Raw genomic sequence first — 16,114 nt, 5'->3', positions numbered from 1 at the left:
AAGGGAAGCAGGAGCAGAGGCTACTCTGATCGTGTTCATTCCTAAGTCCCTCCCTCCTGCCCCAACCTAAAACCCAGTTGTGGGGAAGGAGGGCCAGTCCAGCCTCCAACAGGGAGGGCACTCCTGATGTCCTCCCCTGGACCCTTTGCCCTCAGGGCCCCCCACACTGGGTGTGACATAGGGTGGCCCCTGGGAGCACTCAGCTACTGTCCTGCACAGGGCACCTGGGGGACGCACAGCATCCTCCCTGCACACGGCCCTCGCCCCGCCTCACAGCGTCCTGCGAGGTTGCCGGATCCCAAGGCCACACGGCCAGATTGTGGACTTCCAAGCCCTGGCTCTCTCCAACATCCACGTTACACTCATGTGGTCCCTGGAGTGGGTTAGGGACAGCGTGGCCAGCCTGGCCCTCTGGAGAAGCACGGAACTGGGGTGGGAGAAGGGAGAGGGACAGGCCTCCATGGATTGTTCCAGGACCCCCCATGGCGAGGGACCCCATTCCTCCCGAGAATTTATCTGTTCTTGTTCCACCCTCAGGCTCCTCCTAAGAATGGGCCCTGCCCTCCCCTGGCCCAGCACCTCCCCCACGGCCTCTGCTTGTGCACCCACCCTGCCCCACACTCGGGGGCCTGAGGAGCCCTCACCCTGAGACCCCTCCTCTGGAAAGGTCCCTGAGCACCCACCCACTCCAGGCACCCTCTTCTTCCCCAGGGAACTTCCACCCTGTCTGGGCCATTGCTCCAGACCCTCCATCCCCTCATCAACCTTGGGGGCAGGAAGTCAAAGAAAAACCAGGCTGCCTTGTTCTCAGCAGGAGCTCAGCAGGAGCCCAGGGCCTGGCAGAGGTTCTGCCAATCACAGGATGAGCCAAGGAAGGGAAGAGTGACACTGTCCCAGGCCCCGAGGACCCAGGCCCCATGTCCCCATAGGCCCTGCCCCACAGGCCGGTCCTCCCCCAGCCCCACCCCTCCCCAGCCTCACCCTCCCCAGCCCTGGCCTTTCCAGGCCACCCCTCCCCAGGCGTCATCCCTCCCCCACCTTGTCCTACCCCACCTCCGCCCTCTCTGGCCCCACCCCTCCCCAGCCCCACCTCCCCCAGGCCTCACCCCTCCCCAGGCCTCATCCCTCCCCCAGACCCACCCCTCCTCAGCCCCACCTTCCCCAGGCCTCACCCCTCCCCATCCCCCACTCTCCCCTGGCCCCACTCTCCCCTGGCCCCACCCTCCCCAGGCCTCACCCCTTCCTAGCCCTGCCCTCCCCTGGCCCCACCCTCCCCAGCCCCACCTTTTTCTGGCCCTGCCCTCCCCAGGACCCACCCCAGCTCTCACAGCATGTCAGTGTCCAGTGAGGCCAGCTGGATCCCATGGCTGCACTGCCAGGTGGTGAGTCAAAGCCCTGGGCTCCCAGGACTCTGTCACTTTAGGGATCCCCTCCCACCACCCCGCAAACCCCTCACACCCCCCATCACCCTCACCCGCAGCTCCTGCTTCCCCACGCCCAGGATGAACACCCAGTAATTAAGATGTTAAAGTATTTTCTTTCTTTCAATTTCTATTTATACACCTTCAAATTAAAAATGGAATAAAGTTGTCTGTATAACTTAATGCTCTCACTTAGCACGACCCTCTCATGAGTGTTTTCTCATGTCACGGGAAGTTCTTCGGCAGCACTGTCTACCTGTAGCGGCTGCCGAACATGACAGGATTTGCATTTGCCAGAATCGATTGAACTACTTCCATGAGGTTGGAAAGATGGACATTTAGGCCCTTTACTTCTTTATTTTTACCAACATTTTCTAAATGCTGCAAAATGAACACCTGGACCGTTTTGTTGTTTACTTGTTTACTCCTCCACATAGATCAGGGGTCTGCAAACGTGCTCTGCAGAGAGCTAGAGTCAGTATTGTGCTGGGGGCGGGGACGGGGAAGATGGTCTCCACCGCACACTCTTCCTTATTCGCTGTTTTCACAGCCCTTTCAACGTAACCACGCACCGTTCCGAGCTCTTGGCCGTGCAGCAACAGGCCGCAGAGCGGATTTGGACCACTTGCCAGTTTATCACCCTAAAGGCAGCATTACTAGCTCAGCCAAATTGGAAGGCTTCTGGTGCATATTACCAAACCCCTCTCCAGAACAAAATTACACTAATCGATACTTTTGCTACTAGTATCTGAAAATGTGTATTCCGCTGAATATTTGCCAACATTGACTATTACTATCTTAAGCAGGTTGCTAAACTCATTGTTAAAACTCAAATTGCATCTTTCTGGGTTGTTGTGATTCTATTTCCACATCTAACTTCATTCGATTGTGCCTTCCTTCTTCTCGTAAGGCCTCTAGACACTGAGGACATCAGATGTCAGAACTGTCACAGCGTGCTTCCGGTTTTTGTTGGATTTTGCTTGTTTTGTTATGGTGTTTTTTGAAGTGTCACAGGTTTTAATGTCTTTGTAATCAAAGCTAAATGTTTTTGAAAAGTGTTTATTGATACATAATTGTACATATTTATGGGGCAGTTGTGATATTTTGATTGTGCACACAGCACGTAGTGATCAAATCAGGGTATATAGTGTATCCATCACTTCGAACATCTACTATTTCTTTGTGTTGGGAAGATTCCGGTTCTTCTAGCTATTTTGAAATATACAGTGGACCAGGTGCGGGGCTCACGCCTGTAATCCCAGCGCTTTAGGAGGCCAAAGTGGGTGGATCACCTGAGGTCAGGAGTTTGAGACCAGCCTGGCCAACTTGGTAAACCCTGTCTCTACTGAAAACACAAAAATTAGCCGGGCGTGGTGGCAAGTGCCTGTAATCCCAGCTACTCGGGAGGCTGACAGGAGAATCTCTTGAACCCAGGAGGCAGAGGTTGCAGTGAGCTGAGATCACGTCACTGCACACCAGCCTGAGGTGGGGGACGAGAGTGAGACTCCAAAAAAAAAAAAGAAGAAAAATATACAGTAACTGATTGTTGCCTTTGGTCTGTGAACTGTGCTATGGAACACTGGAACTTACTCCTTCACCTGACTGCATGTTTGTGCCTCGTAGCCAGCCTCACTTTATGTCTACCTCTCACCCACACACGCTGCCCAGCCTCTGGGAACCACCAGCCAACTCTCTGCCTCTGTGAGAGCCACTCTTTCAGTGCCCACAAATGAGTGAGAACATGGTACATTTGTCTTTCTACCCTGGCTTACTTCCCTTAACATGACAGCCTTCAATTCCATCCATGTTGTTGCAGACGACATGATTTCATTCCTGTGTATGGCTGCAGAGTGTTCCATCGCGTACAGATACCACGTGTTCTGTATCCATTCATCCATTGATAGACACCCACGTTGGTTCCATATCTTTGCCATTGTGAACAGTGCTGCAGTAAACAGGGGGGCGCAGATTCCCTTTCACACAGGATTCCCTTTCCTTTGGATAAATACCCATCAGCGGGGATGGCTGGATCATAGGGTAGCTCTATTTTTAATTTCTTAAGAACTCAATCCTGTTGTCCATAGCGGCTGTACTCATTTACATTCCCACCTACAGTGTGCATGGGCCCCCTTTCTCCACATCCTCGCCAGCATTTGTTATGTTTTTTTTTTTTAATTAAAGCCATCTGAACTGGGGTAGATGATATCTCATTGTGGTTTTGATCTGCATTTCCTCAGTGATTCATGACGTTGAGCATTTTTTCGCTTGCTTTTTGGGGCCAATATCCAGAATAGACAAGAAAATCAAACAACAGAAAAAAAATATAAGTAATCCCATAGAAAGTGGACAAGAGATCATTTCTCAACAGAAGACATACAAGTGGCCAACAGGTATATGGAAAAGTCTAAGATTTTAATATTTGTGTTCCTTTCTTGTTTCAACCGGTGCTTATCTTTTTCTTTCTCTTTCTTTCCTTCCTTATTTCCTTCTTTCCTTCTCTCTCTCTCTCTTTCTCTCTTTCTTTCGGAGTCTCACTCTGTTGCCCAGGCTGGAGTGCAGTGGTGCAATCCTGGCTCACGGCAACGTTTGCCTCGTGGGTTCAAGCGATTCTCCTGCCTCAGCCTCCCAAGTAGCTGGGATTACAGGCATACACCACAACGTCCGGCTAATTTTGTATTTTTTAGTAGAGACGAGGTTCCACCATGTTGACCAGGCTGGTCTTGAACGCCTGACCTCAGGTAATCCTCCCACCTTGGCCTCCCAAAATGCTGGGATTACAGGCATGAGCCACTGCACCCGGCGCAAGCAGTGTTTTTCAAAGCCATGTCTCAGGCCGCCTCAAGAATGCACACATGACGGTGGGATCAGCAGTTCTGGGGGGATGGGGGGAGCTGAGTGCCCCACCACAGAAACGCTTCTCTTTTGCAGAGCAAAGGGTTCCACAGGGGGAAAAACAAAAAGCAAAAACAAGAACTTCCTGATCACCTTTTATTTTTGAGACAGTCTCAGTCTGTCACCCAGGTTGGAGTGCAGTGGTGCAATCTCAGTTCACTGCAACCTCTGCCTGCTGGGTTCAAGTGATTCTCATGCCTGAGCCTCCCAGGTAGCTGGGATTACAGGCGCAGACCACCACGCCCAGCTAATTTTTTTTTTTTTTTGTATTTTTGGTAGAGGCAGGGCTCGCCATGTCGGCCAGGCTGGTCTCAAACTCCTGATCACAAGTGATCTGCTCGCCTCGGATTCCCACAGTGCTGAGATTACAGGCATGAGCCACCACGCCTGGTGGCTGATCCCCCGAGGTCTACCTGAGCCTCCTGGAGCCTGCCAGGGCCTCCCCACCTAGAAGCGTCCGAGGGGCTGAGGCTGGGATTGGGGGAAAGGAGGCTGTCTGAGGAGGCCACAGCTGGCGAGCAGCCGGGATAGACCCACAGGGCCCGGGGTAACAGGCAGGGGTTTGGACACTGTCTTTCGAGTGACAGGGAGACGCTGGCGGGCGCCCAGCAGGGTGGGGCTGCCATTACCTCGGAAAGCGCAAGGCTGCTGCTGCCGCAGAGAGCCAGGGGCGGGAGACCTCACACGCTTAAAACTGCTGTGACAGAAGGTCGGAGGGTGGCTTTTGCTTGTAAACGTGGTTTCTTACAAACCCACTTTCTTTTTTTTTTTTTGAGACAGAGTCTCGCTCTGTCGCCCAGGCTGGAATCCAGTGGCGCGATATCGGCTCAGTGCAAGCTCTGCCTCCCGGGTTCCCGCCATTCTCCTGCCTCAGCCTCCCGAGTAGCTGGAACTACAGGCATGTGCCACCACACCCAGCTAATTGTTTTTTTTTGTATTTTTAGTAGCGATGGGGTTTTGCCATGTTGCCCAGCCTGGTCTCGAGCTCCTGAGCCCAGACAATCCACTTGTCTCAGCATCCCAGAGTGCTAGGATTACAGGCATCAGCCACCATGCCCAGCCTAATTTGTTTTTGTTTGTTTGTTTGTTTTTGGGACGGAGTCTCGCTCTGTCGCCCAGGCTGGAATCCAGTGGCGCGATCTCGGCTCAGTGCAAGCTCTGCCTCCCGGGTTCCCGCCATTCTCCTGCCTCAGCCTCCCGAGTAGCTGGGACTACAGGCGCCCGCCACCACGCCCGGCTAATTTTTTGTATTTTTTAGTAGAGACGGGGTTTCACCGTGTTAGCCAGGGTGGTCTCGATCTCCTGACCTCGTGATCCGCCCGCCTCGGCCTCCCAAAGTGCTGGGATTACAGGCGTGAGCCACCGCGCCCGGCCTACAAACCCACTTTCAACTGAATTTGAGAGCGGGGAAGCTGGGAAGGAAAGCCCGGGTGTAGACGGCCCGGGGTCCGCTTGCCCCGGCGCTGGCTGGATCCGGGGCCCTGGTGGGTGTGAGAAGAATCTGCCTCGGTCTCTCCCGCCCGGATCACTGAGGCCGAGCATGACCGCGCCGGGCGCGGCTTCCTGCCGGCGGGATGCACGTCTGCGCCTTCGCCGGCTTCCTCAGGGCCGCTCACGACTCTGGCCTCCACCTCCTTCCAAGGCGTCCTCCCTTCTGTCCCCGCGCTGGCCAGGACCGCGGTCCGTCCGGCCCCGACAGAGCTCCGAGGCCTCCTGCAAGCCCCGCCACTGCCCAGGACGGAGGGAGGCCTCGGGGAAGCCCTCCCGGGAGGGACTCGGCCGGAGCCGGGGGACCATCCACAGGAGAGTGTGGGCGGCGCGCAGGACGCCCTGAGAAGATGCTTGCGCAGCTGGAGTGTTTGAAAACAAACCCTCAGAGCGTCGGCTCCTGGGGACGGCAGGAAGGGAACCGGCTCGGGGTGACTCCGGACGGGGGACGCGGAGACCACACGGTGGCGCTGTGGGCCGGGTTTCCCGACGCTGCCGCGCGTGAGTTCGTTCCCGCGGTTCTCACCCTTAGCCCCCAGCAAACGCTGCAGCAGAGGAAAATCAGATCCACCTGCCCGCGGGGTGCGGGGGAGCTCGGTTTCAGCAAACGCTGCAGCAGAGGAAAATCAGATCCACCTGCCCGCGGGGTGCGGGGGGGCTCGGTTTCAGCAAACGCTGCAGCAGAGGAAAATCAGATCCACCTGCCCGCGGGGTGCGGGGGAGCTCGGTTTCAGCAAACGCTGCAGCAGAGGAAAATCAGATCCACCTGCCCGCGGGGTGCGGGGGAGCTCGGTTTCAGCAAACGCTGCAGCAGAGGAAAATCAGATCCACCTGCCCGCGGGGTGCGGGGGAGCTCGGTTTCAGCAAACGCTGCAGCAGAGGAAAATCAGATCCACCTGCCCGCGGGGTGCGGGGGAGCTCGGTTTCAGCAAACGCTGCAGCAGAGGAAAATCAGATCCACCTGCCCGCGGGGTGCGGGGGAGCTCGGTTTCAGCAAACGCTGCAGCAGAGGAAAATCAGATCCACCTGCCCGCGGGGTGCGGCGGAGCTCGGTTTCAGCAAACGCTGCAGCAGAGGAAAATCAGATCCACCTGCCGGCGGGGTGCGGGGGAGCTCTGTTTTATGCCTTGAAATGCATCTGCGGCATCCCATTGTAAAACTGCCCGTGAACGCGGGCTCGCTCGCGTCAGGCGCTCGCTCCTTTAAACAGGAAGGTGCTCTAAGACATCGCTGAGAGAATTAAAAGTAACTACATAGCAGGAACAGCACGATCTCGTTTGAAGATTTTATTTAGAAACGCCAAAAAAGGTAAAACGGGTAGTGTTCTCTAGATGGAGGAATAGGAATTCGTTTATTTTCTTATTTTTGCATATATATGTGTAACTTTAACACCATTACTCTGAAAATCACTGAATATCAGAACATCGTCTAAATATCTGAGTACGCAGGGCGGGTCCGAGGACGTCCCCAGGGAAGCTGTCCCTTGTCGGGGTGAGTGGGGTTGGGGGAATGGGGACCCTCCCTCCCCAGGGTTTCCCATCCAAGGAATTTCACTGGAGGCCGGAAGGCTTCAGAACAGTTCTTCCTTCACTCTTGGATGATTTTCTTGGACTGCCCCAGGCCATACAGCCCCTGTCACTGAGCAGTGTTTTGATGCTGACAGCCAGCTCCAGTTTCTGAGCTACCAGCTTCAGCCTTGCCCCCGGGGGCTTGTGAAAAAACCCCACCTGGGCCCCGCGAATCCACATTCTCATGCTCATTCTGATCCCCAGTGACTCAGGGCCACATGGGAGTCTGGGAAGAAACGGCCTCTGCCGGGGCAGGAGCGTCTGCAGCCAAGTCACCCCCACCCTAAGCACAGAGGATTGTGCCTTCTTGACGGGAGTGCCAGGGACAGGGACCGCGTCCCCACCTGTCACCTGTCCACCTGCAGCATCTGAAAGAGGTGTAGTTGTTAGTATATTGGCATTACTAGGATCTAATTGCAAAGCATTTCTATCACCCTGAAAAGGAGCCCTGGATTCACTCCTAGCTCCCTCTCCTCGCAGCCTCGGGCTGCCCCCTATCTGCTTTCTGCCTCCATAGAGCAGCTTATTCCAAGCATTTCATATGAACGCCATCACAGGACACATGGTTGCTTTCATGTCTGGCTCCTTTCACCTGATAATTTTTTTTATTTTTATTTTTTGAGACGGACTCTTGCTCTGTCACCCAGGCTGGAGTGCAGTGGCACAATCTTGGTTCACTGCAAGCTCTGCCTCCCAGGTTCACGCCATTCTCCTGCTTCAGCCTCCCGAGTAGCTGGGACTACAGGCACCTGCCACCACGCCCAGCTAATTTTTTTGTATTTTTAGTAGAGATGGGGTTTCACCATGTTAGCCAGGATGAGTCTTGATCTCCTGACCTCGTGATCCGCCCGTGTCAGCCTCCCAAAGTGCTGGGATTACAGGCATGAGCCACCGTGCCCGGCCTCACCTAATAATTTTTCTAATAATTTATTCAAATAGGCATCAGGCTCCGCACAGGCACAAGGGCCAAGAGGTGCCCCCGAGGGCTTGTGTGTGGGGCGAGGAGGCAGGTGGTCCTACAGAGGGGGTGGTCCTGCAGTGCAGGTGAGTGCCGCACATGCTGGTGGCATCACCAAGGCGGGGACTGCGCTGCAGTAACACCCACCTCCCACTGGCTCAAAGCAAAGGGTCTGTGTGTCACTCATGTCACTGCTGAACCCAGGCCGGTGGCCCTCCTAAAGCCCCCAGGGCTATGGTCTCTGGGTCACAGAGCAGGCATAATAGAAGCTGCCTCAGCCTAGCCTGACCCCCAGCCCTTGTGCCCACAGTTTGCTGGGCAGAGCTGGTGGCGGCCCCACCCTGCCTGTGGAGGAGTCCTGGAGGTGTGGGAGCAGCAGCAGGCCAGGCTGGCTCAGGCCCCTCCCTGTTACTAAAAGAAAAACAACTTATGTGGGACATAGAAAGGGCAGAGCTGGGGAGGGTCTCATTGCTGGTTTCAAACTCTTTTTACCAAATACTTTTTGTCCACACCTAACCCTCCACAGGAGAGTGGCCAAGATGCCCGGCTGCTCACCAGCCCACAGGATGGCTGTATTCCCAGCATTCCTTGCAGCGAGTGACTTGTGACCGGCCCAGCATTCCTTGCAGTGAATGACATGTGACTAGGCTCCAGCCAATGGGGTGCAAGCAGGCCGTAATACCAGCTGCGTGGTCCCCCAGGCCGGTCCCCTCTCTGAGGGTACTATCTGTGCCCAGGCACCTCGACACCTCCATCCCGCCTGGCACCGCCTCCAGCAGCCTGAGCCCCAGAACCTCAGGGACAGCAGAGTCTTGGACCTTGCCTCCGTCCCCTCTGCCAGCCAGGACCACCCATGCTTAGGGAGTGGAAATAGACTTGCTGTGCCCAGCCATGCTCAGAGAGGACGTCAAAACACACACGGACAAATCAATGTAGGTAAAAGTGAGGCTGCCCTGGTAGGATTAAAGTGGGGGCTTCCACTTCCTGCTTCCTGGGGAGCACAGAGGGGGCTCCAAGGAACAGGAGACACTGATTCACAACCACCCCAAAACCAGGGGGGCTGGTTTCAGTATCCTGCAGAAACTCTAGGAATGGGGGATAAATACAAATTGAGGGCCTGGAGACACGAGACCCAAAATAAGACCCGTCGGCAAGAGCAGAGGGACAGGGGGCCGAGTCTGTGTGGAAGTCACCTTCACAGCAGGCAAGGAGGGCACGGGGCGGAGTCTGTGCGGAAGTCACCTTCACAGCAGGCAAGGAGGGCACTCTCTCTGCTTGGGGAAAACGTCTCACTCTTCACTGCCTGGGGTCTCCCTGGGGGCTGAGATGGAGCAAGGAACTGAGGCGGCCGGAAGTGAGGTGAACCGGGGACCAGGAGCAGGACGAGGAAAGGCACCTGGCTTCACTCCTGGGTGGCTGGAGTGAGCAGCGGTTGGGAGAGGGAAGCTGGTGGCCCAGAGGCCAAGGCTCTGCAGTTCCCTCTTGGCAGGTGGGCACCAGCTGGGGCCCTTGGAACCCTCTTTGCAGCCCTGTGACATCCCTGTCACGGAGACCGGCAGGACCAGCAAAGGCAGCCCTGGCTGGTTTTACCTGGGGAGGTGTTGCAAGTTCTCTGTACCCCCTCCTAGAATGACAAGTAGTGAAACCTTGCAACATTCATAATTTTATGTGAAAAAGCCTTTTTGTCTAGAAATTATGTCTTGTTTTGTTTTTTTGTTTGCTTATTTCCATTAAAAAATAGGAGGAAATCAGCCGAGAGGGATACGTGCCAGCTCTGTTGACCCCAGTATTTGCCAGGAGAGCCCGGAGGCCCTCAGACCCTCCTCCTTTGGGAGAGTCACCGCCCAGTGGGCATGCAGTCACAGGGAGCAGGGAGCCCAGCCATGCTCCCCTGAAGACCCGGCCCCCCAAGGGCACCCCTGGGGTAGGTGGAAGGAGCAGAGGTGCTAAGAGCAGGATGTGCTGACGCCACCGCCTTCTGCAGGGAATCAGGGGCCGAGGCCCTTTGGTTGGAAGCTGCACTTGGTAGCAGCCCAGCCCTAAAATAGCAGCAAGTTGAGTCGGGAGCCATGTCTCCCCTTCCCCTGAAGGTCTCCTGCACGCGATCGCCCCTGCTCCCCGGCCCCGCCCTTGGTGGGGTCACCGAATTCTGAACTTGGGGAGAACTGTGGGGCCAGGCTTGGGGTCTGGGTCTTCGTGCAGCAGAACCAAGCTGGGGGCAGAGCCAGGGGTTGGAGTCAGGATGACTTTGAGGACCTGAACTTGGAGCGGTCACAGGAGTCTTGAGGGGAGCTGGGATCTTCCCGGGCATGGATGGGGCTCCTGTCCAGTCTCAGGAAACCTACTGCAGCCAGGACAAGTGTGGCAGGCAGACGGAAGTGTCCTCCCAGAGGTCAGACCATCAGAGACCAGGTAGAGACCTGGCCAGCTCCAAATGTGATCCCGTCCCAGAGACAGCACAGAGTGAGGGCAGGTGTGTGTTCGAGGAGGGGACAGGCTGGTGAGGCTGGCCAAGTCACCAGAATGGCTTTCTTCCAACCTTCGTTCTGCAATGAGCATATCCGAGGAAGATTCAGGTCCACAGTGTCCCAGCCAGTCCCCCTCCCAGGTATTAGGCCAGCGTGAAGCTGGCTACCGGCATCACCAACATCAACCATTCGCATCTGCCGGAGTTAATGGGTGTGTGATGTTTGGATGGCTGGATTCGGCGACTTTTCCCACATCACCTGCAAGGCCGCAGTCGGCCTGGGAGCTGGCTCCTGACCCCGTCCCCTCTGCACAGCAAGTCCCAGGCGGGTTTCATCCACCCTCGCTAGATGGTGACGGATCAAACGTCAGGATCTGGTTACACAGCCAGTTACCATCGTCGCAGCCACGCATCAGGCCCAGGCTAGATGCCTGCCAATGAGAGCAGAGGGGCAAAGGCACCAAGAAACACAGGGAGACAGATGAAAATGCAGGAGGGAAGAGAAAAAGCAAGAAGGAAAGAGAGGAGGTTGCTCTTCTTGGGATGCAGATCTCAATTCTAAGGAATTTCAAATATCAAATTAACACTGCATTTCTTTATTTGGGAAAATTACTAACAATGGCCTTGCTCTCAAATAAATTTACACTGAAATGGCATGTCTATGCAAGAACTGAGGGCTGGCCAGGGATTCGTGGGACAGGGAAAAGCCAGCTGGCGTCCACTGCAGAATCTATTGCTTCTTTGTTGGTGAAAAAAGCCGCATATTTGCTCACAGAAGTCGTCTGTCGGTGTTGTTGCTGTTGGGAGGTGTAAGAGCAGAGGAGAAACACAGGTGGGGTGTTTTCGAAAGACATCATCAATGCCCTCAGCACACCACAGGAAATGACGAATGTCCTTGCCCTTGAACTTTGTCTCAAGCGCCGGAGCCTTCTGGGGACATTCTTGAGCAGCACGTCACTTTGCTTCCCTGACAGGCAGAGGCTGTCTCTGGGGGAAGTTCTCTGGGAGGCGGGGCAGCCTGTGGGGTCTATTCGGGGGTGCAAGTGTGAGTGTGTGAAGAGATTTATGATCAGACATTGGCTCCCCCCCAGGGGCAGAGAGTGCAGAGCTGGGAGGGGCACTTCTGCCTAGGAAGCCTCTCTTTTTCCCCGAGGGGGCAGGAGGCAGAAGTGAGGAGAGCTGGAGAGTGGGAGAAGAGTCCCCTGCAGACACGCACCGCCCATGGCCAGCTGCGTAGACAGCTCTGTACTGGAGCGGGGGCTCTCACCACTGGTCTTTGGTGGGGACAGGGTCTGCCAAATGCTACCCAAAGGGCCTCTGGAGAAACCCTGTGAGGTGATCATGTTCTGAGAACCCCAGAACGTCACAGAAGCCTCTGCTCCTCCCGACCTCCCGCCGGGCTGCCCCTGAAGGCGGAGCCGCTCCACCGAGTGCCCGAGCGCCTCCTCTTTCCCGTGTCTTCTCGGGGAGGGTGTGACTCTGGCACAAGCCGGAGGAGTCCTGGTGGAACTGACCGGATTTGGTTTTTGAAAATGTGTAGGTGGAGAATCCAATGCGCCCCCTCGGGTTTTCAAAACGTGGGCATCTTGAGTGCAGGAAAGGAAGTGCCTGCCGCTCCCCAGGGCACCCGGTGGCATCTGCAGAGGGGGGGCAGCCGCAGCAGGCCTGCTGTGGTGACAGCAAATAGCCAGGCGGCCAGGGAGGCTCCTGCGGTGACAGCCCTGGGTCACAGGGTCAGAAGCAGCCCACCGGGGCCGGGATGTCTTGCGTCAGTTTGGGAACATTTTCAGCCATTACCACTTTAAATACTGATTTTGCCTATTCTTTCTCTTCTTCCCAGAACTCCAGTTACTCACGTGTGGTGTCTTCTCATTGTATCTGCTGTCTCTTCCCATCTCACTGGGGCAGTAGGGCTGCCATAAGCCACCACCACAGACCAGGGGCTCCACAACCCTGGTGGCTGCAAGTTCAAGATCAACACAGGGACAGGGTTAGTCTAGTGAGGCCTCTCTTCCTGGCTTGTGGAGGGCTGCCTGCTCCCTGTGTGCACAAGGCCTTTTCTCTGTGCACACGCATGTGCACACACACACAACCCCACACACACGTGCACACACATGCACACACGCACGCACACACACACACACGCACACAATCTGGTGTCTCTTCCTCTTCTCATAAGGACTCCAGTCCTGTCAGATCAGGGCCCCACCCTGCTGGCTGCACTTCACCTTAATTACCTCCCTAATGTCTTCTCTCCAGACAGACTCACCTTGGTGGGTGGGGCTTTGTGAGGGTTTGAATGTCCATGTTCCCCAAAATTCATCTGTTGAAATCCTCATCCCCAAGGCGATGGTGTTAGGAGATGGGGCCTGTGGTAGGGACGGGGTCCTGAAGGTGGACCGCTGATCATGGGATCGGTGTCCTCATAAAAGAGGCCCCAGAGCGCCCCTCCCCCGTCCCCCATGTGAGGACGCAGTGACACACCAGGGAAGCCGGTCCTCACCACACACGGAATCTGCCGGTACCTTGATCTGAGACTCCCCAGTCTTCAAAGCTGTGAGAAATGCATTGTTGTTTCTGAGCCCCCAGTCTATGGCATTTTGTTATGGCAGCCAGAACTAAGCCAGGCTTCTGCATGTGCATTCTGGGAAGACGTGGTTCAGTCCCTCACACTTGCTCTCTCTATTTTCCTCCTTATGCTTCTGTCCTTCATTCTGAGAATCTTCTTCTGACCTACTTTCTAGTTATTCATTATTGTTCAGTGATATCTAAACTATTTTTAAACCCACTTACTGAGTTCTGAAACATCGCTTGTATTTCTCCCAGGCAATCATTTTTGCATTGCATTTACAAATAGGCATGGAAATAGAGACTGCAATGAGAAAATAGAGAACGCAATGAGAAAAGTTGGAGTTCTAGAAAGAAAGTGGAGGGAGAATAGGAAGAATACAATCAGCAAAGAAAAAAAAAACAAATCTTTCCTTTTTGTGTAATTTTTATTTCTCCACTGCAGTTCTTGACCTTCTCTTTTTCTTCTCATGGACAATGTCTCCAGCGCTCTCTGCAGCTGGCGTCTGAGGGTGCTGCGTCTGCATTCTCGTGTAGACGTTTTCATTCGCTGGGTTTCTCACTGCTTATACTCACATTGCCATCTCTCCATGTGTGCCTGGCTCTTTCTTTCTTTGCCTGACATTCTATTTGCAGTGTTTTGGAAGGAGAATCTGAGGCCAGAATGATGGCTCCTCCAGAGAGGGTGAGCCTGAGTGCCGGCAGCCTGGAGGGGCAGGGCGGTGGCTCTGGTGTCCTGCGGTTTGCGTGGGCTCTCTCTGCACTTACACTCACAAAAAGACAGTATCTCAGGCAGGAATTCTCGCAGGGTGCAGGCTTCTCTTTTGACAGTTTAATGTCACGCATGGGTTCCTTTGTAAACATCAGATCAATAGCAGAGTTCCAAATTAAAACATTAGGATAAGAAGCCCATGTTGACTCATCAGTCCCTGGAATGGCCTAGAAGATGGGGCACTTGGTGTTCGGGGATGCGTCTGTCTCAGGCCGGCCTCCACGGGTCAGGTAGCCTAGGGTGAGAGTAGGAGGGCGGCGGGCAGCCCCACAGCCGAGATCCAGGAGAAAGGAAGAGCCACTCACTTTCTCTTCTTCACAAAGTCCTGGGAACGCAGGGAGGGGAGACGGGGTCTCGCTCTCAAAGGCAGCTTTGTAGCCAAACTGCTCCCTCGAGGCAGGAAGAGAATCCCCGCTCAGAAGAAAGGAGGGCCTATCCCCGATGACGGCAGGTGGCCCCGAGTGTTTGGATGCGGTGGGCCCCACTGGTTTGGGCCTAACCTCAAGCGGCTGCTAATGGTTCCATGATACTCTTCTCGCTAACACTTCACAGAGATGTCTGACTGATGTCCACTGCTCAGCCGCACCCCTGAGCTGGTGAGCATTCAGGTAGAGCACCCACCTCTACTTTTCTCACCCCGAAAATCAGAGACTGGTTCTCAGCTGGTGCAGCCACCGCCCCAGCATGCCGGATGCCGGACTTTCCCTGCGAACACTGGACAGTCCCAGCAAAGCAGACGGTGGGTCGCTCTGTATCTCTGAAGAACAGCTGGGCCTGCGTGTGTCATTCTCAGGCATCTGGCCCAGGCCTTCTCCTCCAGGAAGGTGGCTGCTCGGCTCCGGGCACTGCCAGGGGCCACGGACCCCACATCCTTTCCAGGCTGTTCCGCAGCATCTGCCTTCATACTCACAGCCACCGTGGCGTGCGTCCCAGGGATTCTCAGAATAGAATTCTGTGCCTCTCTCGCCTCTGGAAGTGACCGTGCTCTGTAGGAAAATATCACAGCACGCCGGCCTCAAAAGGCCACGACGTGGCTCTAAACTGCTCTAAGTATGTCAGTTACTTAGAACAATCAGAAAGGGGCAGAACAAGCTGGGGTGTGGAGTCAGGGGTCAGGGCACAGACAGCGTCTCTTGTCTTGCAGAGAGAATGCTAGCAATTTGCAAGTTACTTGAAAAGGTTTGTGATTTTCCAACGCCCTGAGTAATTCTGGCCAAAATGCGTGACTCGCCTCACACTAGATGCTTGCTGTAATTGTGTCTCTGTATTAAACTGACCGTTCTTTGGAGCTTCAGAACGGACCAGGAGGAAAAGGTAAATACCAACCTCGCTACAACCTCAGAGGCATCAACGCCCTCCTGCTACAGACGCATCTGTTCTCGCCTGGCTCCTGCCGGCTGCCCTGGGAGAGGCCACAAAATGCCCTCCACGGAGACAAGGCCTGAGAACCTTCGGGACTCCCGCTGCCACTCACTGTGTTGAACAACCGCCCGGTCCGCACCCCGGGCCCTGCACACACGGCTCTGCAGAGGACGAGGAAGGGCCATCAGATGAGACTTCACCATGAAATATCTTCTGAGACACAACAATCTCCCTGAATTAAAACTACAGACTCTATAAAAACTGTGTGTTTCAAAAGCCCCAAGTGTTTACATTCTCCGATTCATCATTCCTTCTTCTAATTTATTTTAGGAAATAATGCAAAGTACTCACAAAAATGTATATAGAAAGATGTTCATTGCAGAATTCATTATAATAAAAACCTGTAAATGCTCTGAGTGCCCAGCGTCAGCATGGTGATAACATACATACGAGGGAATATTGTGCAGCTGCAGTTAGTTCTTATTACATTTCACAGGCATCTTAAATGCTTTGTGAACACTGGTGCATAGATTTTTTTGTTTGGTATAGATGGCAATGATTAGATGGGTGAAATAATAAAAAAATGGACATATAATTTAAAAAATATTCAGTGACAGA

General features: G+C 54.5%; 1 protein-coding gene across 1 annotated transcript; it reads left to right on the top strand.

The window, feature by feature from the left end:
• The first annotated feature begins 1,572 nt into the window (after window positions 1-1,572).
• On the top strand, window positions 1,573-15,912 carry LOC117979861 (uncharacterized). The gene is made up of 3 exons (XM_055110817.2): window positions 1,573-7,109; window positions 8,854-9,259; window positions 12,635-15,912. Exon 1 carries the CDS (start codon window positions 5,888-5,890, stop codon window positions 6,956-6,958), a length of 1,071 nt encoding a protein of 356 aa, XP_054966792.1. The 5' UTR covers window positions 1,573-5,887; the 3' UTR covers window positions 6,959-7,109; window positions 8,854-9,259; window positions 12,635-15,912.
• Window positions 15,913-16,114: the final 202 nt, after the last annotated feature.

The sequence above is a fragment of the Pan paniscus genome, chromosome 2 (genome assembly GCF_029289425.2).
Source record: "Pan paniscus chromosome 2, NHGRI_mPanPan1-v2.0_pri, whole genome shotgun sequence".
In the NCBI taxonomy this organism is placed as follows: Eukaryota; Metazoa; Chordata; class Mammalia; order Primates; family Hominidae; genus Pan; species Pan paniscus.
Note: the sequence above shows the minus strand (reverse complement) of the source record. Positions and strands in the feature narration are given on the sequence as shown.

Coding starts and splice junctions, on each gene's coding strand:
- LOC117979861 (XM_055110817.2), top strand. CDS start 5,888: ATGCACGTCTGCGCCTTCGCCGGCTTCCTCAGGGCCGCTCACGACTCT.